At 45.7% G+C, this 25,269-nt stretch overlaps 4 protein-coding genes across 5 annotated transcripts; 2 read left to right on the forward strand and 2 right to left on the reverse strand.

Moving 5' to 3' along the window:
* Positions 1-472: 472 nt before the first annotated feature.
* On the forward strand, positions 473-3,320 carry LOC133839949 (protein disulfide-isomerase A3). The gene is made up of 5 exons (XM_062271605.1): positions 473-744; positions 1,510-1,597; positions 1,658-2,010; positions 2,268-2,381; positions 2,435-3,320. Exons 1-5 carry the CDS (start codon positions 596-598, stop codon positions 3,198-3,200), a joined length of 1,470 nt encoding a protein of 489 aa, XP_062127589.1. The 5' UTR covers positions 473-595; the 3' UTR covers positions 3,201-3,320.
* On the reverse strand, positions 2,692-4,858 carry LOC133839950 (protein cutoff). Of its 2 annotated transcripts, none has more exons than XM_062271606.1 (3): positions 4,290-4,852; positions 3,728-4,125; positions 2,692-3,666 (listed from the first exon to the last, which is right to left on the reverse strand). In XM_062271606.1, the coding sequence occupies exons 1-3, from the start codon at positions 4,804-4,806 to the stop codon at positions 3,421-3,423; spliced, it is 1,161 nt and encodes a 386-aa protein (XP_062127590.1). In that variant the 5' UTR covers positions 4,807-4,852; the 3' UTR covers positions 2,692-3,420. The 2 variants fall into 2 exon arrangements, with proteins under 2 accessions (XP_062127590.1, XP_062127591.1); XM_062271607.1 differs by having other exon boundaries at positions 3,479-3,666; positions 3,732-4,125; positions 4,290-4,858.
* A 136-nt stretch (positions 4,859-4,994) lies between these two features.
* Positions 4,995-22,579, forward strand: LOC133839945 (midasin). Its single transcript, XM_062271599.1, has 11 exons — positions 4,995-5,203; positions 5,281-5,498; positions 5,557-6,547; positions 6,613-6,776; positions 6,837-12,036; positions 12,094-12,253; positions 12,313-14,150; positions 14,217-20,429; positions 20,501-20,627; positions 20,690-21,951; positions 22,013-22,579. Exons 1-11 carry the CDS (start codon positions 5,087-5,089, stop codon positions 22,190-22,192), a joined length of 16,470 nt encoding a protein of 5,489 aa, XP_062127583.1. The 5' UTR covers positions 4,995-5,086; the 3' UTR covers positions 22,193-22,579.
* Positions 21,729-25,101, reverse strand: LOC133839948 (peptide-N(4)-(N-acetyl-beta-glucosaminyl)asparagine amidase). Its single transcript, XM_062271604.1, has 7 exons — positions 24,498-25,101; positions 24,312-24,439; positions 23,420-24,255; positions 23,263-23,347; positions 23,096-23,192; positions 22,903-23,022; positions 21,729-22,840 (listed from the first exon to the last, which is right to left on the reverse strand). Exons 1-7 carry the CDS (start codon positions 24,856-24,858, stop codon positions 22,560-22,562), a joined length of 1,908 nt encoding a protein of 635 aa, XP_062127588.1. The 5' UTR covers positions 24,859-25,101; the 3' UTR covers positions 21,729-22,559.
* Between the last annotated feature and the right edge of the window lie 168 nt (positions 25,102-25,269).

The following is a 25,269-nucleotide window of genomic DNA, read 5'->3' on the forward strand; positions in this document are numbered from 1 at the left end:
AAAATGAGGAGTAAATAATGTTAACGAGAAAGCATCGACGTTTTTGATATATTATAAGCAAGTCAATATGCTTTCAAAATAGAAAGAGAAAAAATTTTATTTCCAACAACAGAGAAACATAAAAATGTAACAAACTTAATTTGTATGCTGCCCCTATATATGTATTTATGTATTTTATAAGTTTCAAATATATATGATATAATCCAAAATCAGCTCATAAATAAATTATTATTATTATTATTATTCTCATTTTTATATATTTTTATTTGCGTGTGTATTGCGCAGTAATTGAAACATACTATTTTTATTGAAACTCCAATTATTTGATGTAAATTTGATTTTATTTGTATACATTTTCTTTTTATTCTTATGTTTGGCTTTTTTAATCTATTTCACTTCTCTGTTAAAACCTGGCAACACTGAGTAACAGCAGTGTTATAAAATGTCAATGACGTGGCTATTAATGTGAAGAGTTCAATTGTAGTAACGCAGTTGACCGGCCTAGACGGAAAAAATTTAGCAGGCGGTGTTTAGACAGTATTCATACTCTAATATATTTTATATTAACGCGAGTTGTTTAATAAAATCGAACAAAATGTGGCGCTCAGTTGCTACAGTATTTATTGTTGGCTTAATTGCAATTGCAAATGCCGGTGAACAGGATGTGCTGGAACTCGGTGATGACAATTTTGTGTCGACTCTGAAGCAGCATGAAACAACATTGGTTATGTTCTATGCACCATGGTAAGTGTTTGGGTGGGGGTTGAAGGGTGGGTGTGGCATGAGTTGGCGTGCAATTGCATTTGCGAATTACCAATCGCATTAAGCGCTCTCATTGTTGAGTGTCTATCAATGTACTTGTGGCGATTTTAATCGAATCAAATGTACACGTCAGCGATGGCGTGTGAAAAAACGGCGTACCGGGATTAACATTGCAAGAGACAGCCATTTTAGTGGGTGAATGTGTGCACACTTATATACAAATGGATGTATGGAAATGTGTGTGTAAATACGTTTATATGTAAAAATGTAAGCTTTCGTCTATGTGTGTGTGAGCTGATAGTAGAGAATGCTGTAAACTTGTCTGCAATGAATTTCTTTATGGCTGTATGTGTGGAAACGTACTTTCGTGCTATGTTTGCATGTGTGCGTAGACAAAGAGTAAAGCGATTAATAGTTTCTTGGCACAAAATGCCGGCCGGCAAAGCAAGTTCTCTATCTAAATTTTGAAAGTGTGTGTCTTGTCTAATTGAGCCTTTTTTGGTTGGTAATGGGGGTAGGGAAGGCAGACGTTATCAGCTACAACATAAGCACAGAACAAGCGTTTTTAATTGCGCCGCATTTCGTTTAGATTGCGATAAGGCAAAACATTAACATTAAAACTATGACCTGATAAGGACCGCGAACTCTTGAGGAAGTTGTAAGCGTCTTGATAAAAAAAAAACAAAATTACTCACATTTTCTAGAACATTTGTGACGTGTCTTTATTTTACTTTCCTTTTTTTATAGGTGCGGCCATTGCAAGCGCTTGAAGCCCGAATATGCCAAGGCAGCTGAGCTGGTGAAGGATGACGATCCTCCAATCAAATTGGCCAAGGTAAGCTAAACATTCACATAAAGAGAAAAGCTTTTATTAAGCTTCTCTCCAATCTCACAGGTCGACTGTACCGAGGCGGGCAAGGATACGTGCAGCAAGTTCTCGGTGAACGGTTATCCAACCCTGAAGATCTTCCGCCAGGATGAGGTGTCACAGGACTACAATGGACCACGTGAGGCTAATGGCATTGTCAAGTATATGCGCGCTCAGGTTGGCCCTGCTTCGAAGCAGGTGCGTAGCGTGGAGGAACTTGCCAAGTTCCTGGACACCAAAGATACCACAATCTTTGGCTACTTCAGCGATGTGGACTCAAAGCTGGCTAAGACATTCCTGAAGTTCGCCGACAAGAATCGCGAGAAGTATCGCTTTGGCCACAGCGAGGACAAGGATGTTCTTAAGCAGCAGGGCGAAACGTAAGTGAGGGAGCGAAGAATGGGAACAAACAAGATGGGGATTGCATTTATACATCTATCGTGCCATTCATATATTTTTTAATTAATAATAAATAGTTGCTCATTTTCCATTTCGTAAGATCAACATCTTCATTTTCCATTTCATTGCGAGCGTGTGTTTAATTGGTAGATGTGAATTCTCATCTAGTCTAGTCGTTAAGATATGTTTACCCAACATTTAATAACATAACACTTGTCTTGTTATTTTCTCCACACAGCGATAAGATTGTGCTCATCCGCGCCCCACATCTGAGCAATAAATTTGAGGCCTCTACCATCAAGTTTGAGGGCAGCTCCGAGTCTGATCTAACCACATTTATCAAGGAGAACTTGTAAGTGTGGTAATAATAATATCTCAGCAGATTGCTAACAATTTATTTTATAGCCATGGCTTGGTTGGTCACCGCACCCAGGACACATCCAAAGATTTCCAGAATCCGTTGATCACCGCTTACTACAGCGTCGATTATCAGAAGAACCCCAAGGGCACCAACTACTGGCGTAACCGAGTGCTTAAGGTGGCCAAGGAGTTCGTCGGCCAGCTGACATTCGCTATCAGCTCCAAGGATGACTTCCAACATGAATTGAATGAGTTCGGCTATGACTTTGTCGGTGATAAGCCCGTCATTTTGGCTCGCGATGCCAAGAATCTCAAGTATGCGCTCAAGGAAGAGTTCTCCGTCGACAATCTGAACGATTTCGTTGAGAAGCTGCTGGCCAACGAATTGGAGCCATACATTAAGAGCGAACCCGTGCCCGAGTCCAATGATGCACCTGTCAAGATTGCCGTCGCCAAGAACTTCGATGAAGTTGTCATCAACAACGGCAAGGATACGCTGGTCGAGTTCTATGCCCCATGGTGCGGTCACTGCAAGAAATTGACTCCCATTTACGATGAGTTGGCCGAGAAGCTGCAGGACGAAGATGTTGCCATTGTGAAGATGGATGCCACGGCCAACGATGTGCCACCAGAGTTCAATGTGCGCGGCTTCCCAACGCTCTTCTGGCTGCCCAAGGATTCAAAGAACAAGCCTGTTAGCTACAATGGCGGTCGCGAACTTGATGATTTCATCAAGTACATTGCCAAGGAGGCGACCACAGAACTGAAGGGCTTCGATCGCAGCGCCAAGCCCAAGAAGACCGAGCTGTAAGCCAACAACACACAGCTGTGTCTGCGTCTAAATTTAGTCTGTAACTAAGTAGCATTTCCATATTTTTGTAAAATCGAATGCATTCTCAGAAACAAAAAATGAAACAAAATGTAAACAAAACTTGTATTAAATTATTTAATAGTGTGATTACATAAATTTCAATTACTGCTGTCAATAAACATAACTCTCCTCACTTATCAATAGAGACAAATGTTCAACTTTATACGGAATATTCAAAAGGCATGCTACTACTCCCGTTCAGATTGAACTTTTTTGTATACCAATCGGGTATGAATGTATGCTCATTACGTTCCGCCTCTACCGTGTAGGTGATCCCTTCGCCCTTTGGGTCGTATTCCACCATATAAACGGCACTAGAGCTGTCCACGTGAGACATTAGCTTTTTGATGTCCATCAAGAAACGTGACAAGAAATTGGCACAAGCGCTCGGCGACCAGTGTTTCTTCTGCACATAATAAAAGAGAGTTAATTTTCTGCCGCCATAAAAAACTCCTCAGGTGACTTACGCACTCCAGATGAAGATCAAGCACCACCAAGTCATGAAACCGATTCACAATCAAATTTTTATCATAGTGGGCAACGTGTATTGTTTCGATGCCAGTCAAGAAGCATTCCGCCCACCACAAAATCATCTCATTTGTATGGTGTGCTGCCCATTCAGGACCACTCATTGTATCCTGGCGCAGACGCAGATCCACAAACGTTGTGGGTTGCCCAAAACTGCCAGTATTAGTTAAAGAACAATTCTTAAATTTTCCATTAAGTGCGTAATTATTAGTTTTCTCGGCGGTGACAGGAGCATCAAATAAGAGAATCGAGCCATCAAAAGTCGTCTTAAATACACCATAGAGTTGACCATTTTCCGTTCTCTGTTCATAATCTTCAATTCGATCCAAATCTTCAACTGCAATGCGGGTAAGATCAGTTAATATATAAAACAAATAAGCAGGTTACAGTCAATTTTGGACTGAGAAGCATTCTGTACTATTGGATTCGAGCTCGGATTTTAGTTATTAATTTGGAATTTGAGGGTAATATAAAAATTTGGTCTAATGATGTTTTAGTTACCTCTTGATACCAGACAGTGTTCTTTCAAGTTTTTCAGCAAAGAGTTTTTGTATAATATCTGAAAGCGTGTATTGTCCAATTGTTCGACGACGTCCTCGTCTGGTACCAGACACATATAGATGGTATTGCGATATTTACTGACCGCAATGGACCATTTCTTTTTTCGATCGAAAGGAGTGCACAAGAGCAGGACTAAGACATCGCGACTGCAGACAAATTCGGTTTCCATAATCAATTGACGTCTTTCATGTGTGGATGTCAGGAATAAGAGCAGCGTATCCAAATAACTTCGATTTGCGACATCTTCATCCTGAAGTAGATTCTCGTTGGCTCCTAGGGCGAAGGGACACGTGACTGACGGTTGAAAGAATCGCATACGTTTGTTGAAATTCTCAAATTCTCCCTCGGGCGACACACTGTATACACCGACATTTTTTGGTCTTGACACATCGGGAAATAGTTCTTGATCTTTGGGCATGCGTAGTTTAACATTTAATAGTTTATAATTGGAATACATATCTTTTTTTTTATATACGGCCTCTGCAGCAGCTGGTTGATTTTGAATGAACCGCTATATTTTTCTTCTTCACTTGTCTAAACATTCACAACGAAATTGTAAACAAACTGTTGCATACATATTGAAAATAAATATTAATGTAATTTTTAGGTTCTACAAGTGCGGTCACACTTCAACCGGGCAACTGCACTGCACGTGTTTTAAAAATTCGCATTGTTGATACGTCGTTCGAAATTACAGTGCGTTGAATTTTAATATTAATGCACTTAAAATCAACGTTATGGACGTGAATGTCAACAAGCTGCGGCGCAGTGCGCAACAGTTATTACAACTAACCGCCAGTCAGCCTCAAGAGGATGTGTTTGTCTTAAGTTTGCAAAAGTTTCTCAAGAAGAAAGTAAGTGAGCACGTTTTATCAAAACATGCTAAATGAAGTAAAGATAATATATTCATTATATACCTTGTAAATTCAAGCGCTATGTAGAACAAGATGTGGAGCGACTGTTCGGCAGTCTCAGCCAACAGTTGACGGTCTCTGACTACACCGTGCCCATTGCCACTAGTTTTGAGGAGCAATTGTTGCTCCTGCTTACGATGTCGCTGCAATGTGATCCAGCTGAGCACGTGCAGCAATATAGATTGGAGGCAATTGCGTTGGCCAAGTTGTTGCATCTGTCCATGGATGCAAAGAGGTAAGTTACGGTACTCGGTAAGTCTGCAAATAATTTACGACTTCCACATCTCGCTTAGATTTTCAAAGAGCTACTTTCGCAACAAGCCAGCGCCGTTTGAAGAGAATCTGGTTAGTCAGAACCCAAGTAAAAAGGCAAAGAAGTCACAAGCAAATGGTGCTGCAGCCGTAAAAGAAGACAAATCAGTGATAGAAATCGTGCAGTGCTGCTTCCAATTGTTAAAGAGTGATGTCGTCTACTACAGAGAACTCTGGGACTGGTCACAGTTTCTTGCTAATTACTCGCAACATGACTTTGACTGTCAACTGACAACCCTTTACTGCAATCACATCATGGCCATGCTAACGGATATGACAGCCACACAGTTGTATCAACTGAATACACAAATTCCAGCCAAGATACAGCTGAAGTTTGAAGAGCAACAGCGCCTGGCCGCCACGTGCCCGGAATGTGAATATTTACCTGATTTGGCGGAACAACAGCTGACCATAAAGCTGGAGAAGGCGCATCAGAGCGTAACCAATATCGAAGGCGTCCTGATGCCCATCTTCAACAAGGAGAATCAGAATTTCTATGTCGAGACTGATGGCTGTTACGATCGTATCGTAAAAGTCGACTCAACCATTGTCAATCTTCGCAGTATTGCGCTGGGAGTGGCCGCGGCAAAACCCATTTGTCTTTCTGGCCCCGTTGGATGCGGCAAGACTACTCTAATTGAGTACTTGGCACGTAAGACTGGGCGCATTTGTCCCAAGCCCAAAGAGTTTGAAATGCGTGATAAAGCATTGCGTGAGGCGCAGGAAGAGGATGAATTACTGAAGCCGAAAAAGAAACCGAAAGCACCGAAAAATGTAAGCGGCAAGAGAAAAGCCGATGAGCAACCATTGGAAGATTTAATGGTATTGGAGGATGGCGATGCTCTTGCCAAAAGAAATGGATTCTTACGTATACAGTTGGGTGATCAGACTGACAGTAAAATGCTATTGGGTCAATATCGTTGTACAGATGTGCCCGGCGAATTTGTTTGGTTGCCCGGAGTGTTGACTCAGGTAAATAAGTGTGGCATGTTAACGCTCTTGAATGTATTTCCTCATTTATGGACTATTTTTCACAGGCTGTTATGCATGGCTATTGGCTGCTATTGGAGGATCTGGATGCAGCCACACAGGACACTTATACGATATTAAGCAGTCTGCTGGAACGGAATTCCCTGAGCGTGCCTGGCTTTAGGGATTGCGTCAAGATTGAGCCAGGCTTTCAGCTGTTTGTCACGGTGCGGTAAGTTGAGACACCTATCATTATTAATTAAATAAACTATATGATTTTGTCTCTTAACAGCACCAATAAATCGTCAAGCAACTCGAGTCAAAAGTCTCTTTACTCTTTGCTGGAGAAATACTTGTATACCATCAACATTCTGCCACTTTCTCGCAATGAACTGTGCAAAGTTGTGAGCACCAACTATTCCAAACTGGCAACTGTTGCCAATCGCATTGTCGATGTGTTTCTGACCTTCTCCAGTGGCGATCACACATCAGCTGATAATTTGCGCCAGCAGGAGAGCAATGACAAGGCCGACACCACTGAAAACTATGTAGCATTGCCATTCGAGCAGGTGACCCTGTCTTCCATGCCGAACTCCGGACGTCTGGTATCCACGCGTGATCTTGTTAAACTGTGTCAACGTGCGAATGCTCAGTTCTCCGTGACGAGCTCCGAATGTGCTTACTTTGTCTTCCAAAATGCCGTCGATGTGTTTTGTTCGTACTTGCCGAATAGCAAGGAGAAAACAGCGTTGATCACAAATATTGGTGCTAAGCTGGGCATTATAAGATCACGATGCGAGCACTTTGCCAATGACTACAAACCGGATGTAGAATTCGGCAAAGAATTCTTTAAAATTGGACGTGCATCATTGCCGGCAAAGCTCGAGGAAGAGGAAATCAATGGTCAGCAAAGTGCAACAAAACGACAGAAGCTAACTACGGAGACTAAGAGAGCTATACCCAAGTTCCAGGCTAAGAGAGCGACGTTCTCCTTTACGCGGCTAGCCAGCTGCATTCTGGAACGTATTGCCGTATGTGTCAGCCACTCGGAGCCAGTGCTGCTGGTGGGAGAGACTGGTGTGGGCAAGACGTCATCGGTACAGTATTTGGCGGAGCGTACGGAGCACAAACTTGTGGCCATCAACATGAACAATCAATCGGATGTTTCTGATCTCGTTGGTGGCTTTAAACCTGTAGAACTGAACTATGTGCTTGCTCCATTGCGCTACGAGTTTGAGCATCTGTTCAGTGAAACTTTCAATGCGGAAAAGAATCAACAGTTTCTGCTGATCTTTGCCAAGCATTTCAACAGTGGACGCCACAGCGTCATCATACGCACCATGCTCAACGTGTGCAATGGTATGTTTACCAAGGCAGAGCACAAGCACAATCCATTGCTGCCACGCTGGCAAACGCTGCGTGAGAAGCTGCAACGGTTGCAGACGCAGCTCGACAAGAGCATTAATATATCGTTTGCCTTCATACCCGGCTCCCTGGTCAATAGCATCAGTAACGGCGATTGGGTGCTGCTGGACGAGATCAATTTGGCTTCCGCAGAGACACTAGAGTGTTTGTCCACCATTTTAGAACCAGAGGGATCGGTGGTTTTGCTGGAACGTGGCGACTTTATGCCGGTGAAGCGACATCCCGACTTTCGTATATTCGCCTGCATGAATCCCAACACAGATATTGGCAAAAAGGATTTGCCTGTTGGTATACGCAATCGTTTTACCGAATTCTTCGTGGACGAACTGACTACAGATGCGGATCTGAGTCTTCTCGTGGGCGACTATCTAGCCAATTCGGGCATACAACGCAAAGCTGTGCACAGCATTGTCCAGCTATACAAAAATCTGCGGCGTCTCTCTGAGCTCCAGCTCAACGATGGCCTCGGCAACCGTCCAGTTTACTCTCTTCGTACACTCTGTCGCAGCTTGAGGATTTGCGCTCGGAATTTATGCGGTTCCATTGAGCGTAATCTGTACGAGAGCTTCTGTTTGAGTTTCCTCACTCAACTGGATCCTGAATCACATCAAATTGTGCTGCTGCTCATTCGAGATGCACTGCTGCACAATGCTAAAGTTGTGTTAAATCATTCACTGCCACAGCTGGGTGAGAATTACCTTCAATTTGAAGGCTACTGGATACAGGAAGGCGGTCTTGAGGTGCAGTCATGCGAGCACTACATTCTGACGGACAGCGTCAAGAAGAATCTACAGGATTTGGCGCGTATCATTTCGATTGGAAAGCTACCCATTCTGCTGCAGGGACCCACAAGTGCGGGCAAGACCAGTTTAATTGACTATGTGGCCCGGAGGAGTGGCAATCGTTGTCTACGCATCAACAATCACGAGCACACCGATCTGCAGGAGTATATTGGCACCTATGCCGCCGATGTGACCGGCAAGTTGAGCTTCCGCGAAGGTGTCTTGGTGCAGGCAATGCGCCATGGTTATTGGATCATTTTGGATGAACTGAACTTGGCCTCGACGGATATCCTGGAGGCTTTGAATCGTGTGCTCGATGATAATCGCGAGCTGTATATTGCCGAAACTCAAACGCTGGTCAAGGCGCATCCCAATTTCATGCTCTTTGCCACACAGAATCCCCCAGGACTTTATGGTGGCAGGAAGACGCTGTCGCGTGCCTTCAAGAACCGTTTCATTGAGCTGCACTTTGCGGATATACCGCGTGCCGAGCTTGAGACCATATTGGAGAAGCGTTGCCTTATTCCCGCTTCCTATGCGCGCAAGATGGTGCAGTGCATGACACAGTTACAGCAGCATCGCAAGAACACTTCCAAACAAGTGTTTACGCTGCGTGATCTCTTCCGTTGGGGCAATCGGTATACGCTAGCGGATAAGTCACTGCAGCTGGATACGAAGTACGATTGGAATCAGCATTTAATCGAGGAAGGCTACCTGGTTCTCTCGGCTAAAGTACGCACATCGGAAGAGCTGGAGCTCATTGAGAAGACGTTGTACGGCAACTTCAAGAAGCGTGTCGATCTGGAACTGCTCTTTGACATTCACAGCAAGCGCGAGAGCTCTGCTGTGAGTCGCGACATCCTTGCGGCCATAAGGAATTTCAAACAACGCGGCGATATTGTGTGGACTCGCAACATGACCCGGATGGCGGTGCTGACGGCCAAGGCGTTGCAGTTCGATGAACCAGTGTTGCTGGTGGGTCCAACTGGTTGTGGCAAGACTACAGTCTGCCAACTGCTCGCAAGCATTGCGAATGTGCAGCTGCGTATTCTTAATTGCCACATGCACACGGAGGGAGCGGATTTCTTGGGCGGATTGCGTCCCTGTCGCAGCCAGGAGAATCAAACCCAGAAACTTTTTGAATGGGCTGATGGACCGCTCATCTATGCCATGCAGGAGGGTTCCTACTTTATGGCCGATGAAATCTCCCTCGCCGAGGATTCAGTGCTCGAACGTCTTAATTGCATATTGGAGCCAGAGCGTAGTGTGCTTCTGGCCGAGAAGGGCGGCGTTGTAGAGGAGGATATAGTGCAAAATGAAGCTAACAATATTAACAAGGACTTTGTGGTTCAGGCAAAGGTGGGCTTCCAGTTTCTGGCCACTATGAATCCAGGCGGTGACTTCGGCAAGAAGGAATTGTCGCCAGCGCTGAGGAATCGCTTCACTGAAGTTTGGTGTGTGCCCTCGGACAACAAGGCGGATCTCATCGAGATTGCGTACAATTGCATGCATCGTGGTGAATCCAATAGCAGCTCCTTGAAGAACACGCACAAAATAGCCGAGTATTTGGTAGAAATTGTGCTGTTCATACGCGACTCCAACGAGAAGTTCAAGTTTTCTGTGCGCGACATATTGGCATGGGCCAACTATATGGTGAGCAATGCGCAGCTCACATTTGCGGAGCAGGCCATCTTTGGACTGGAGACCATCTTCCTGGATGCGCTGGAGATGCTGCCGCATGAGTCACAGACACAAATCGAGGCACTCAAGGATACGATCATTGAGTATGCCATCAAAAAGGCGGGAGAGATACTCGACGAACACTTTGAGCTGTCACACGTGACCCAGAAACGTGGCCAGCAAGTGGAACTCGATGAACGCAGCTTTGGTATACGTCCATTTTTCATTGATGTCAATAGAGAACGCTTAACGCCGGCCAATGCGGATTTCCTCTTCGATGCACCGACTACCAAACAGAATCTATTCCGTCTGTTGTCTGCTCTCTCGCTGCAGAAACCGGTGTTACTAGAGGGACCACCTGGAGTGGGCAAGACCTCGATTGTGGAGAGCATAGCGCATGCAATTGGCTACCAGATTGTGCGCATCAATCTTTGCGAGCACACAGATCTAGCCGATCTCTTCGGCACCGATCTGCCCGCTGAAGATAATCTGCTGGAACGTGTTGAGGCACAAAGTCAGCTTGGCAGCTTTGTGTGGCGCGATGGACCGTTGCTGGCTGCCCTGAAGGCGCCAAACACTTGGATACTACTCGATGAACTGAATCTGGCACCACAATCGGTGCTGGAGGGTCTCAATGCGGTGCTCGATCATCGTGGCGAAGTCTACATCCCAGAGCTTAATAAGAGTTTCCAGTTAACGGCTTCAACGCGCATCTTTGCCTGTCAGAATCCCTTGAAACAGGGCGGCGGGCGCAAAGGATTGCCACAATCATTCCTCAATCGCTTCAACAAGGTTTATCTGCGCAAGCTGAGCACCGAGGATCTGCTGCATGTGGTGAATATCAAGTATGCGAATTACTTTGAACAACTTAGCAAACACTTTGGCGCTCTTTTGGAATCGGAACAACTGCCCAAGGGCAATCTCTTTGAGCTCTACAGCAAACAATCTACAGCAGAAGTTGCTGGTGAAGTTAGCTTCGATTTGGCTGCTCGTCTGGTGCGCTTCTCGGAGCAACTGGATCGTGGTGTGGCCACCATGGAATTTGGCTACAAGGGCGGTCCCTACGAGTTCAATTTGCGTGACATTCTGCGATGGTGTGATCTGCTACACAATCCTGAGACTGGCTACCTAATGTTAACCGAATCAACTACGTTCCAAGTGGCCTTTAAGGACTTTTTACTCACTCTCTACGAGCGCATGCAACTGGTTTACTATCAGCGCATGCGTTGTGACCAAGACAAACTGTACATTAGGAACATCTTTGCCAGCGTTTTCAATTGCGATGCTGAGCAGTTGAATGCCATTGCTGAGGATGTGGCGCTCTATTGGACAGCGGACAAGGTGTATCTTAATGATGTTGTTTTGCAACGTGAGCAAGTGGCTTTGGGTGCAGCTCAACGTCAGGAGAAGGCGCCGCTTCTTTTGTCCACACAGCGACAGTTGCTCAAGCAAATTGTGGAGACGGTGCATATGGAGAAGCCTCTGCTGCTTTGCGGTGCCACAGACAGTGGCAAGACCAAGTTGATTGATGCCCTGTGTGTGCTCTCAAATCGTGTCTGCAATTCGGATAACATCGATGATTCTGTTACGGGCAGTTTTCAACAGGTATGTTCAATTTTTGACTATTAACTTTGACTAGCTAATAAATTATTTGCTTCTCAGATTGATCTCAATCGTCATCTGGAGGAGATTTACAAAAATGTGCAGGCATTGGTGTTTGGCGTTGTGCAAAAGGCTTTTCTACTGCAGAAGGAGTCAAAGTTTGTGGAGCAACTGTGGCGCACTTGGAGTAAATATAATCAACTGGTGCGACCTACCACAGGTGAGTAACTGCTTTGATAATCCTTAAATTGCTACTGTTAATTTTATTTGTATGTGCAGACTCACAGCAACAAAGCGTAGCAGAGGAGCTGCAATTATTTGAACAGCGTCTGACGGCACTTGACGAGATCATCAACAAGTTGCTGGAAACGCCACAACAATGTCGCATTGCTTTGTTCCAGCAGTTGCCACAGAATAAATCCCAACTCTCCCTACTCCAGTCGTACCTCAAGTCAACTGATTCCCTCAACACTGGCGGCTCCTTCGAGTGGGTTGATTCACGTATTGTGACATCGTTAAAATGCGGTCAATATATATTGTTGGAGCATGTGAATCTATGCTCTTCAGCAGTGCTGGATCGTCTAAATCCGGTCTTCGAGCCCAATGGCAGTCTACTGATCGCGGAGAAGGGTATCAATGCCCAGGATAGCGCCGAGGTGGTGCGAAAATCTCCCAACTTCCGCGCCTTTCTCACAGTGGACCCCAAGAATGGTGAATTGTCGCGTGCCATGCGCAATCGATGTGTAGAACTGTCCCTATCCGTGGCCAAGGATGCCTACAGCATTGATGATATGCGTGCGATTGTCCACGGTCAAGGCGTGCATCAAATTGCAGCCATTAACTGCATGTTGAGCATTCATCGTCAGATCACTCAGCTCACAGAGTTCAATGCATATACCATCTCACATCTGACGCAGTTTGCGTTCCTTAGCGCTGCCTACAAGCACATTGGATACGAGTTGAAACGAGCCATCTACGTGGCCGCCATGGAAGTTTATGTGTATGCAGCTAACATGGATTTAATGGGCTTTGGCCTGTCTTACTATCAGAACAAACTGCGCGATGTGGTGCTAACACAAACGGAAGCTTACGGCAAAGAAGAGACCGATGCAGTGCAGCAGGACGATTATCTTAGTGATGTCATACTTTGCACGGATGATCTTAACGAATTGACACTTATCAAACTGCAAGCGGCAACGTTGAAGCTACTGTTACAAACAACGAACAAAGACGAGGTGCCCAAGGAGCAGTTGGTATCGCTCTTCCAGCGCATGGAATCGCTAAACTTGGATCAACTGAATCTGGAGCAGCTACGTCGCTTTTTCCTATACATGCTGTATGAGGCTAGCACCTTTGGAGATCTGCAATTGAGACATCTTTACATACACCAATTGCTCTCGGAGCAACCTGAACTGCAGCAATTGTCCTCGAGTCTCTTTGATTGCTTGCGCTTGCAAGGACAACGCTTCCATCTATCGTTGACTGATCTACCCTGGCATAGAAGACTATTTCCACGACTGCGTGACTATGCAACAACGCAGCAACCTGGCAATGCTGCCGATGACAACGCATTGGCGCTGAGTACAGCTTTGTGGGCGCAACTGCTGCTCGAGAAGATTCCCAGACGACCAGTAACCAAATTACAGCAGCTGGATGCCTTACAGTATTCCCAGGCATTGCTGAAAGACCAAATCACCGACAAATACAGTAACGAATTTTTACTCAACCTCTCGACTTTCCTCGATGCACTGCTTGAAGCACTGCAGCAGCATTTGAGCTCTGCTAAGTTCGAGCTGTCGCATTATGCAAAGTTCTTGAACAAATTCCATTGGTTTAATCGTTTGTTGGCCACATCGCAGCAGTTATTGCTGCAAAACAACGAATTGCATATTCCATTGATGCACAAACTGGTGCTGCACTTCAAGTGGTTGGAGAAACATCTGCTCGCAGGCATTCTAAAGGCTTGGCCTGAATTCCTGAAAGTTCACAAATCGCTGCGTCTCAGTCTGGAGAAATTGAGCAACTACGTTCAGCAGACGAAGCGACCAATCAATGCTGCCAGCAAATTGTATGCCAAGCAGTTTACACAATTCCAACCTTACTACCTAGAACAGCAGGTGAGTGAAACGAGTTCATTGTATTTCTTCTAATTCCTTCAATTATTAATCCTTAATCTATTTCAGATTGCACTGTTTGAGCAAACGGAGCAGCTGAATCAGCTACTGAATGTGGTGCCGCAATATGGTGGCATGGACAGCAAACTCTGGTTGCAGAAGTGGTTGGTTCTGCAGTCCGATGATGCCCACAAATGGCGTGCTTTCCAACGAGCACACACTGAGAGTTTCAAGCTCAAGCAGTTTGAGCTGACTTCCAGCCTGAACGAGAATGAATTGAAAACGCAGCTGCTGCAATTACAAACTGAACTAAAGGACAAACAGGACAGTGAACCAGAAACGCTTTTGGAGGTGGGCATAGACATGACGCAGCTCCAGCTTACATTGTCTGGAGGCAAGCTGGAGCCGAGCGATGAGCACGTCGTTGACCTAGACGTCAAGCAGCTGCAGCTGTATCAGATGTTGGTGCCAGCATTGCGTGAATATTTCATGGATCGCGTGCTTAGCCGATCCCTCAACGCTGACTTTGATGAGCAATTGAATCGAGACTACAGCGAGCAAATAATTACACTCAATAGCCAGCTCTGGAGATGTCTAAATACTCTTAATAGTTCAACTCATGGCAAGATCTTGTCAGCGGCCAAGCAACTACAACAGGCTGATTTTGAGCAACTGCAGGAGCAACTTAATGGCAGCAGCTGCTACAGGTCATTGCGAAGCTATCAACGTCAGTATTTGAATGCACTACAAAGCTATCAACTGGAGAATATTGCCACACGCATCGATTGCGCCCAGACGCCAACGGAGACGGAGCTCTCAAGTCGCTATAACTATCAAGGTCCGCCATTGACCAATGCGTTGCTCGCCTTGATTTGCCAGTCAAATGGCCAACTGCTGTCGGTGCCACTTAGCGATCTGCAGCCTTGGCGACAGTCATTGCAAGAGACGCGTCAATTGCTCTGGCAGAATGCGGAGCTTGTGAGTCGTCGTCACAGTCCAGAGCTGAACAATAAACAGTTGGCGCAGCAGAACGCCAGTCAACTGCTCCAGGAATTGGAATACATTAAGAAAAGCCAACAGCAGCTGCAGCAGACTGACGTTGGCTTTGAGAGCTGCATCACAGACCTGAAACTGTTGCTGCAGCAGTTGCAATTTGACACTCAGCAGTCTTTGAACAGCGTCTTTGATGCTGCACTGGCAACCACGCTGATTGGCGCCTTGGAGTTGAGTGTGCTCACACATGCGCCCCTAATCGATCCTGTGGAAAAGAACAGACTGAAGAATCTGTACATAGCTGAGGACATTGATTGCCTTAGTCATTTGAGCACTGCCTACGACTTCATGAAGATCATCATGAAGTACAAACACTTTGGCCAGCAAATCTATGAGCAGTTGCAGCAGCAGTTGCTCTTGGCCCGACAGCAACAACAGCAACTCAATCAAAAACTGGCGCTGCGTCCAGAACAGTGTCTCTATGCTTCACTTGTGCAGGATCTGACGCACTTCCTCAAGTCAAATTGCGACTGCAATGCGTTGCACAAAATAATCACATCCATCCGAGAAAATTGGTCTCACTTTATGGGTCCACAGTTGGCGGATGCAGCGCAGCTAAAAAGCGGCGCCGAGCTGCTCAACAAACTGGAACTGTGGCTGGCAAATGCTCAACGTTTTGTGCATCACACGCTCGCCCGTTACGCTGCCTACTATCAGGACTTTGTGCTGCCCATTAAATGTGCTGTGAATCAAATGCGTTTCGGCCTCGAGCAACTAAAGGTGCTCTTCTCTCGTCTCTTGGTGGCGGGTAGCTCAAGTGAAGCACAGAGATTGGAGCATACCATCAGTCAGATTGTGCAGTTCCCCTCGCAGCGTCCATTGGCCATTAGGAATAGTCATGTCTACGGATTGCTGGCCAAGTTGCCGCACTGCGAGCACGAGTACTTCCGCCTGCTCAAGGCAAAACTCAGCGAGTTGCGGAACTTCATCACCATTGCCTCAACCATTGATGAGACGATCTTTGTTGCCTACGACGATGCATTGAGCATCTGCAATCAGACCTGGCAGTTGGAGGAGAAGCGTCGCAATGATAAGCGTGCCGAGGAAGAAAGTCTCTACAAGACTAAAACAATTGGTGGCATTGAAGACGATGAGGTGGTGGAACTTCAAGAAATTGAAGAGAACTTCCCGACTCATTTGGACGAGGACTTTGCTGAATTCGTCGATCAACCAACGTTAGAGCAGGTTCTAAAACTGGATAAGAAAGCCAACACCAAAGCTAAGCTGGCAGAGATTGTGAACGAACAGGATTACGTGTTCCTAGTGCGCAATTTCATTGAAGTGATGAGCAGCCATACGCCAGTCAACTACAAGGATCAAGAACAGCAATCCCATCGCTCAGAGCTCCAATTAATTTCACCCTATCAGGCGCGTCTTCAGGTCTTTGCTCAGTTGCATGGACACTACAAGACAGCGTTGAGTCCTCAACTGGATAGCACCATATACAATGGTTTGGCCTTTGCCTTGGCGTTACAGCAGCGTCAGCTGAAGGACATTGAGCTGGAGGACATTCAGGCAAATCGCAGTTACGACTATTACAAGGACTCGAATATCTCAGAGGTCGGCGGCTGCATGGGAGTCATGGAGCGCATAGAGAAGCGTGTGCTGGAGCAACTTGAACTATATCCCGAGCACGCTGGTCTCGCGGACATTAAACTGGTCATTGGACGCATCCGCAAGCTGCCCGCCAATGCCAGTGTGGGTCGCTTCAACACTGGCTTCCAGCTGCTGCGTCAGAAATTGTCACTCTGGAACGAGGTGGCTCACAAGAACAACAATCTGGTGGCGGAGGAGATTGAGGTCGCTGAGTTTGTACAGCGCTGGACGAAACTGGAGTTGCAACATTGGCGCAACTGTCTCAATCAGACGGGGCAACAAGTGGAGCTACAAGCATATCGCTATTGGTTCTTCATCTACAATCTGCTGCAAACTGGAGCCGAGTTGCCCGAGTTGATACGCACACTGCGACAGTTTGTGGAGGCTTCCAGCTATGGCGACTTCCATGTGCGTCTTCAGCTGTTGCACGGTTTCGAGATGTATCTACACAATCGGGAGCGCGGCGGAAAGCAAGAGGAGGCACAAATTCAACCGCTGATTGCAGCGTTGCACAATCTACAATTGTATTTTGCACAGTTCGCAAACGAGGTGGCTGAAACCGTGAAGACGCGTCGCTCGCCCATCGAGAAGAAGCTGCGAGAGTTCGTGAAGATCCAGAGCTACAACAAGGATCTGAGTTACTTTAGCATGCGCAACAATGTGGCCACTGTGCACCGCAATTTGAACAAGTTCCTTAAGGAACATCGTCTGCAGCTCGAGCAGAAGATCAGTGATGTTTTCCAACCGAAGGACGCCACCGTCAAGGACTACAGCTTGGACAAGAGCAAGTCGACTAAAAATAAACCTATGCCTTATCTAACGGACAGCAAACACTTTGTGGCCAGCGAGCAGTTGCGTCAAAAGTACAATGCTCAGGATCTGGGTGAGGAAAATGCGTCAATCTTGCAAAAGTTGGGCAAACATTTTGGCACCGCTCGCACCATTGTGCGGGAAACTCTCGCAAACACTGGTTTTGGTCCGTTGATTGCTGAGCTGGATGAGCTGGTGGATCAGCAGCTAGAGCGTTGTGAGCATCTGCGCAACCTCAACGTGGATCGCAGCAAGGAACGGCCACAACAGAAGCTGCAGGCCAAGCAGATCTTGCAGCAGAAACGCAAGGCATTAATCGATCTCTTCAAGCTGCTCTCACGCCTGGGCCTCAACTACAAGACTGGTCTCATGGAGCTGTCGCTGCGCAACGAATTCGAGAACTTCCAGCTGCCGCCATTCAGCATCAAAGCCATGCTGCCCTCACTCCATGGCAATTGGCGACAGCTCAACCAGCAGCTGGATCTGTACTACATGAAGAGCGTGTTTAAACTAAAGCTGCTGCAGAACATTATGCTCACTCCTCTGTCGGAGTTGGGTCCCCCAAATATCGAGCGTATCAAGGGTTTCGCTGTTGATATGTTCCTCCTGGTGCAGCAGCAGCGAGAGCAGCTGTCCAGTTCAACAAGACAATTGCATGAGCTGCGGAATTCCTTGGAAAAGCTTCGACAAGTAGCAGATATTGTGTTGCCAGAGCAGGCGACAGCTGTTCAGTTGAGTTTTGCCCGCAATGCGGATGAATGCGTCCAGCTGAAGCATAAGCTCTGTCAAATCCAGTATGTACTGCGCCAATGGCAATTGCTACTCCATTGTGCACCCGGTCAGGAGAGCAGTGAAAATAGTTTGTTGCTTCAACGTCAGTCGCTGCGTTTGCCTGAACTTTTCGAACTTTGCAGTCAAGTCCTACGTAGCAGCCAAATGCTGTTGCAGGAGCTGGAGCGTGCGAGTACAGACTTCCTGGACAGCATCAAATTGCAGCATTATCAGCACAGTTACCAGAAAATCATTGACAACATTAATCAAGTGTTGGTGCAGCTAGAGGATAAACATGAGGAGCACTTGCCGTTGGCTCAACCACTGCTCACACTGCTAACCACATTGGATAGCACTGCAGCGCCGTCAGCCACTGAGGGAGAGCCCATTGAGCTGACTAATGTGGATGCCGAGCTTGCAAACATTGCGCATGCAGTCCTCTTGGCACTGCAAAAGATCTACAAGGAACATGGCCAACAGCCTGACAAGGAAAACGAATCGGAAAATGGCACCGAACTGAAGGAGCAGCATCTGAAGCAACATTTGACTGGCCAACTGGATGCGGATTGGGAACTGCTGAGTATGCCACGCACTCTACAAAAGCTCTCGAATGTGCTGCTGGTGCTGAAGCATGCCGATCCCAGCGCGGAGAAGCTGCTTTGTTTGCGCCGCGCTGTGGCATTGTTGCCCGTACTGGAGCAGTATCAATTACTGGCTGATTACATGCTGTTACAGCAGCTCGGCACCCACAAGATCTCCGCCAAGATGCTGTCCATTATGCTGACCGCATTCGTTGAGATTGGCAGCAAGGGTTTCTGTGTGCCACCGGATCTAATGCAGGACGAGGAAGGTCAAGCCAAACAGGAGTCAAAGAATGGCGAAGGCTTTGGTCTGGAAGATGGCACTGGCGAGAACGATGCATCCGATAAGATTGAGTCCGAGGATCAACTGGACGATGCAAAACGGCCAGAGGATCGCAAGGATGAGGGCGATAAGGAAGAGCCCGACTGCAAGGAGGAGAAGGGTATCGATATGAGCGAAGATTTTGACGCCAAAATGCAGGACGTGGACAAGCCAGAGGAGGATGACAGTGGGGAGTCCGAAGAGGAGGACGAGCTCAACAAAGAGATGGGTGAAACAGAAGATGGTGCCGAGAAGTTGGACGAACAGATCTGGGGCGATGACGAGGAGAAACCTGAAGAGGAAGAAGAGGAACCTGACATGAATGAAGAGGATCAGGGAAAAGGCACCAAGGATGAGAAGGATGAGCACAACGATCTGGACACCAAAAACGATGCGGCCAAAGAGGATGGCAAGGACGAGCATGAGAAGGATGGATTGGATGCCACAAACGAACCAAGTGGTGAAGATAAACGCAAAGAGCAAGCCAAGGATATTGATGACATGAAGGAACCAGAGCTCGATGAAGAACAAACGAATGCCATGCACAATGAATTGGAAGAGCCGCCAGAACCTGAAGAAATGGATCTAGGCGATATGAACAATGTGGACGAGGGTCATGACAATGAAGACGAACAGGCGAACGATGAGAATCCATTTGATATTGATGCAATGAAAGAGAACATGCAGCCAGCCGAAGAGGCAGAGGAAGATGCTGCGGAGGAAGAGACCAAAGAAGATCAGCCACAATCTGATGACAGCGACTCGGAGGCAGAGGAAACATCGACAGAAAAGGACAAAACGCAAACCGGCAAAGACGAAGCAGAAGATGAAGACGCCGCTGCTGAAGAGGAGAAAGAAAACGAGGAGCCAGAAACTCAAACTCGCGGCGAGCTCGATAAGGAGGAAGAAGAGAAGCCAGATGATGCACCTGCTGAGCCAGAAACTCGCGAAGAGAAACCGGAGGAGCACACGCAGTCAAAGGATAAGTCTAGCAAAGAAGAAAATGTGCAATCTGTTCCGGATACGGAGCAAAACAGCTCAGCGGATCAGGTGCAGCAGCAGCAGGAAGAAGATGTTAAACAGGAACAGAAGATGGACGAGCAGGAAACTGGTGAAGAGAAGGATGGCGTTGGACAGGCTGAAAATGATGTAAGTTTCGATATTACTTATTTGCACATATTAAAAGCAACAAATTCAAACTGTAATTACCTAAATTTTAGACAAACGATGGAGGTCACCAAGGTGTGGCTGAGACCAAGGAAACTGTTTCCCAGGAGGATCGAAAGAATGAAAAGGAAACTCAGGAGAAACGTAAACAAGGACGCACTAATGAAGAACGCTCACTAGGTAATTAGTCAATGAATGTATTCTTAAACAGACAAATCTCTAATATCTTTTTCTCCATACAGGTGAAGCCGAGAAAAACAAACTCAAGCAGCTGAAAACGATTGATCAGCTGAAGGAGTCCAAGCAGAACGAGGGCGAAAAAGAGGATCAAGCGGAACAGGATGCAGAAGCCGAGGAATATCAGCATGTGAAGGAGCCGAAGAACAGCGATAAAACCACATTAGACAATGCAACAGAGGAGCAATCAAAGCAAATCAAACACCAAGAGGATGAGGAGCAGAAGGATGACGAAAATGCAGATGCCGAAAACGCCGATCAGCTTATGGAAGAGGACGAACCTGCAGTTAATCCAGAAGAAGACCCACAACTTGAACAACTGAGTTCTGAAAAGACAGATCAGAAGTCGGACAAACCTTCCAAGACGGAACAATCAAAGGAACGCCTCGAAACACCACCCGAGCAAATGGAAATTGAGGGTGAAGTGGTGCCTACAATGACAGTACCACGGAGTGCCGAGACCACAGCGCACAGCAACACTGAGCTTCTGCTGGATAAGAGCACAAATGCACAGGATCTGAGCACAGCCGAACAAATCGAGCTGCGTCAAATGTATCAACAACAGTTGACCAGTGCCAGTGCCACCCTGCCGCAGCACGAGGATTACGAGAGTTGGTCGAGTATATCGAATCGCATGACCCAGAACGCTCGCGAGCTGTGCGAACAGTTGCGTCTTATCTTAGAGCCAACGAAATGCACACGACTCAAGGGCGATTATCGAACGGGACGTCGCATTAATATGAAGAAGATTATACCATATATTGCATCACAATTCCGCAAAGACAAGATCTGGTTACGTCGCACGAAGCCGGCACAGCGCGACTATAAGATTACCATTGCCATTGACGATTCAAAGTCGATGCATCACAACAATTCCAAGACACTCACACTAGAGGCTATCTCATTGGTGTCACAAGCACTGACGCTGCTCGAAAGTGGTCGGCTAAGCATCATTTCCTTTGGAGAAGCGCCCAAAATCATTCTAAATCACACCGAACAGTTTGATGGACCGCGTTTGGTCAGTGCCCTCAATTTTGATCAGGATAAAACGAAGATAGCTGGTCTACTCGATTTTATACGCACCGTCAATATCGAGGAGAGCGGACTTGGTGGCGATAACGGTCTATTTGAGAATCTGCTACTCGTACTGAGCGACGGGCGCAACATATTTAGCGAGGGTAACCAAAAGGTGAAAAACGCCATCAAATTGGCTCGCTTGCAACGTATCTTCCTCGTCTACATTATCATCGATAATCCAGATAATAAGGTATGTACATAGAATCTCTTAGTTGAGTTGGAGGCGGTTTTAATCGTGTGCTATTTTTCAGAATTCCATTCTTGATATACAACACGTGGAAGTGAACAAGGATGGTTCGGTTAATATTAACTCATATCTAGACAGTTTTCCTTTTCCATACTACGTGATTGTGCGGGATCTAAACCAACTGCCGCTTGTCCTAAGCGAGGCCATGAGACAATGGTTCGAATTAGTCAATAGTGAATTGTAATTTAGTTCTTATATTTAATCATGTTACAATTGAGTCCTATATTCTATTCCGACCAGCTTGTACACTCTACTTTAAGTTAAAAGTGAAATAATATTTCAATTGATTTTTTTTATATTTTATTGCACACACTTGAAGAATAACTTTTTAAGTCGATAGTTTTATTTTTGACTGGCAAGTTTTGTCTTCATTTTGTGACTTTATTATCCTGCGTACTTTGGACGTACATAGTCGTTAATGTTTCATTGAAACTTTGTACATTGTATATAAATATATATATATGTATATAGTATATATGGTTGTCTTATTTACACTTACAATGCATTTGGAATTGTTCTGTAGGATATCATGTTTTTTTTTGGATATATCGCTAGTGCAGCACAACGTGAAGTTCAAAAGGATACTCCCTTGAGTTCAAGGCTTGTCTGAAGAGCTGTGAGTGTTGCCAAGACACCCCACCACTTAATTTGGCCACAATTTGGAATTGATTTGAGTTTTCAATATTTTTGTTTCCGTTACTTGTTTCAATGCTAACATCAATTTTCCCTTCGCCAAAGGTTTTTGTCTCAAAAATCAAATTGTATTGTTTTACTCTCAGATTTGATTTACTCAAATCGAATTTCCATATTATTTCAGCGCTGTCCGTATCCTCTGTAAATATATTTGGTTATAATTAGTATGTGGATAAGAGAGTAATCTAAGTGCAAATCTACCTAATCTGGCCAAATATGTGACCTTCCAATCGTGTTCCACTTTGCGAAATATGTTCTTTGAGGCGAATTGCGCGCTCTGCCAAGTCTTGTAAGTTTCGAGTATATTCACCCTACTTCCATCTAAAAAAAAGAAAGTGATCGGTCATAAACTGCGATTAGATTAGATACACTTGGTAATTATTGCGCCGCAAACCTTTGATAAATCGTTCGTATGTATCACTGGAACAACAGTAGCGTAAATTAAATTGACGCTTTTCCAGTTCGTTGTCGTTGGGGGTAAATACAAAAATCTGCAATTAAATAAATGCACAAATCGTCTCGTCATATAGACAATATCAATTAACAAGCAGTGTGACTCACATTGCTGAATGAGTTTTCGCCACGCGACTGTCGCCACGTCAAACTGCCAGAGCTCCTGCCTTTCAGCTCGTTCTCAGTCGGCGTGCTGCGCAATTTCAAGAATTATAGAATAAAAACATTTTAACAATAAATTAGTACACTGTTTTCAAATGCTTACCGCTCCAGGGTCATCTCAATGACCTCGAATAAATTCCGCTGACTTAGGAATTTTTTGCGTTCATCACTCACAAATTGCTGGCGTTTTCCTCGAATGTCATTCAATGCATTGATAAGCTCTTTTTCCGAGCACAGCTTGCGTATTTGCAGGATTTGCTTATGATTATTAGTGTAGCGCCAAGTCACATCCTGGGCATCGTCCCGTGAGTAAGCAAAAACATAATCGATATTACGTTTCCAGCCATGCTGATACATTAGCGGCGAGTCCACCACATTGTCCGATGGGTCAACGTGAAGCCAACGCAATTGCGTCTCCGAATATACCTCGGTCCACACGTGATCGAAGTGCGAGTGCACTAGACGGGCATCGTAGTCCAGGCATCGACAGAGGAATGTGAAACAATTGGCAAATTCACCGCAGCGTCCCTTGCGAGTCACCAAAAGCTGCGATATGTCGTTGTAGCGATAGAACTTTGTCTCCTGACCACAGCAAACAGTAATCTCTACGCGCACATCACCTTCGGTCTGGGTGCGACGCAATTTGCCGTCCTCACTGCCACATACCTTACATGGTATTGTGTTGACCCACTCGAAGAATTCGGTTTTGAACCAATTGACCAGCTCCACCAGCAACAGATCTCGAAAACAAGGTTCCTTCTCCTGACACTGACCAGACGCAATCATTTCTTGCATACCAACGAGCTTCTCGTTGGCATTGGAGGTCAGCGTATCGACGGGAATCAGGCTGAGGCCGCTGGCCAGCAGCGCCTTATCCTCATACTGCATAACTGCATCGCTATACAGCTCCAAGGATTGTAGAAATCGGTTGGCAGTGCGCTGGTAGAGGAATTCCGTATTAGCATGCAATTCGATATTTAAGAGAATGTACCTACCAGGACCCGTGGAAACCGTATGCGTTGCTGATAGGGCACTGAAGGTTTTATGAACAAAGGCGTTGCACATACACCTGGCATTTCTGGCTGTGTTGTTGACACGGGTTTTGCATGATTATTAAGCGGGCCTGCACAATGGAAAGTGAATAAATTACAATTGCATATATAAAATCCAGTTTTACTTACTCTTTGGCGCTGCGCCGTTAAGCCACGCCTCCCGCCGCTTACGCAGTTCGTCCCGGTACTTTTGTATATGTTGCAGCGGTACCTCACTGGGCAATGTGTATTCATTGGAGGCTGCCGTGCGTTTGAATCCAATTGCGGCTAGCAATCGTTCGCTACCCGACAACGACAGAAGTTTCTCCTTGATCGCTTTGTTCTCTAGTCGAATCGTGCGAAACTTAAGGTTATTTGGCTGGCTCAGTACATTTTCTAACAGCACTAGCAGAATGCGCGCCGCTTCGAGATACTGCTGCTGCTGTTGTTCCGTGGATGTCGATGATCGCGGCTCAATCAACGCCACACATTCAAGATTTATGTCAACCATATTATTAACACCAAATGTACAAAGTCACAATGCCGCTTTGTCTTGTGGGTGGAAGTAGGTGATATGGTTTTGGTGTAAGACTAGAGATGAGCGATGTTTGTTAGCTTATATCGGAAGCCAAAGGAAATAACTCTTAATTATATGGTAAAACACTAATAATTGCACAGGTTATTATGAATAATTAAAAACAAACAGCGTTTTGTTCGGTGGCTTGAGCAGCTGTTTCACACTTGCTGTCTTATCTGTTATCGATCAATGATTAATTTTTAGAAGAGTGGCAACGTCATCTTGTTAATGCTGATGTGATTTTAATTTTGTATTTGTCGGAAAAAAATTTTCTTTCAACAAAAGTCTGTTATGTCCAATGAGAACCCAAGGATGTTACACAAAAAAAAGTTCTTGAAAGAGTCT

Source organism: Drosophila sulfurigaster, chromosome 3, assembly GCF_023558435.1.
Source record: "Drosophila sulfurigaster albostrigata strain 15112-1811.04 chromosome 3, ASM2355843v2, whole genome shotgun sequence".
Taxonomy (NCBI): domain Eukaryota; kingdom Metazoa; phylum Arthropoda; class Insecta; order Diptera; family Drosophilidae; genus Drosophila; species Drosophila sulfurigaster.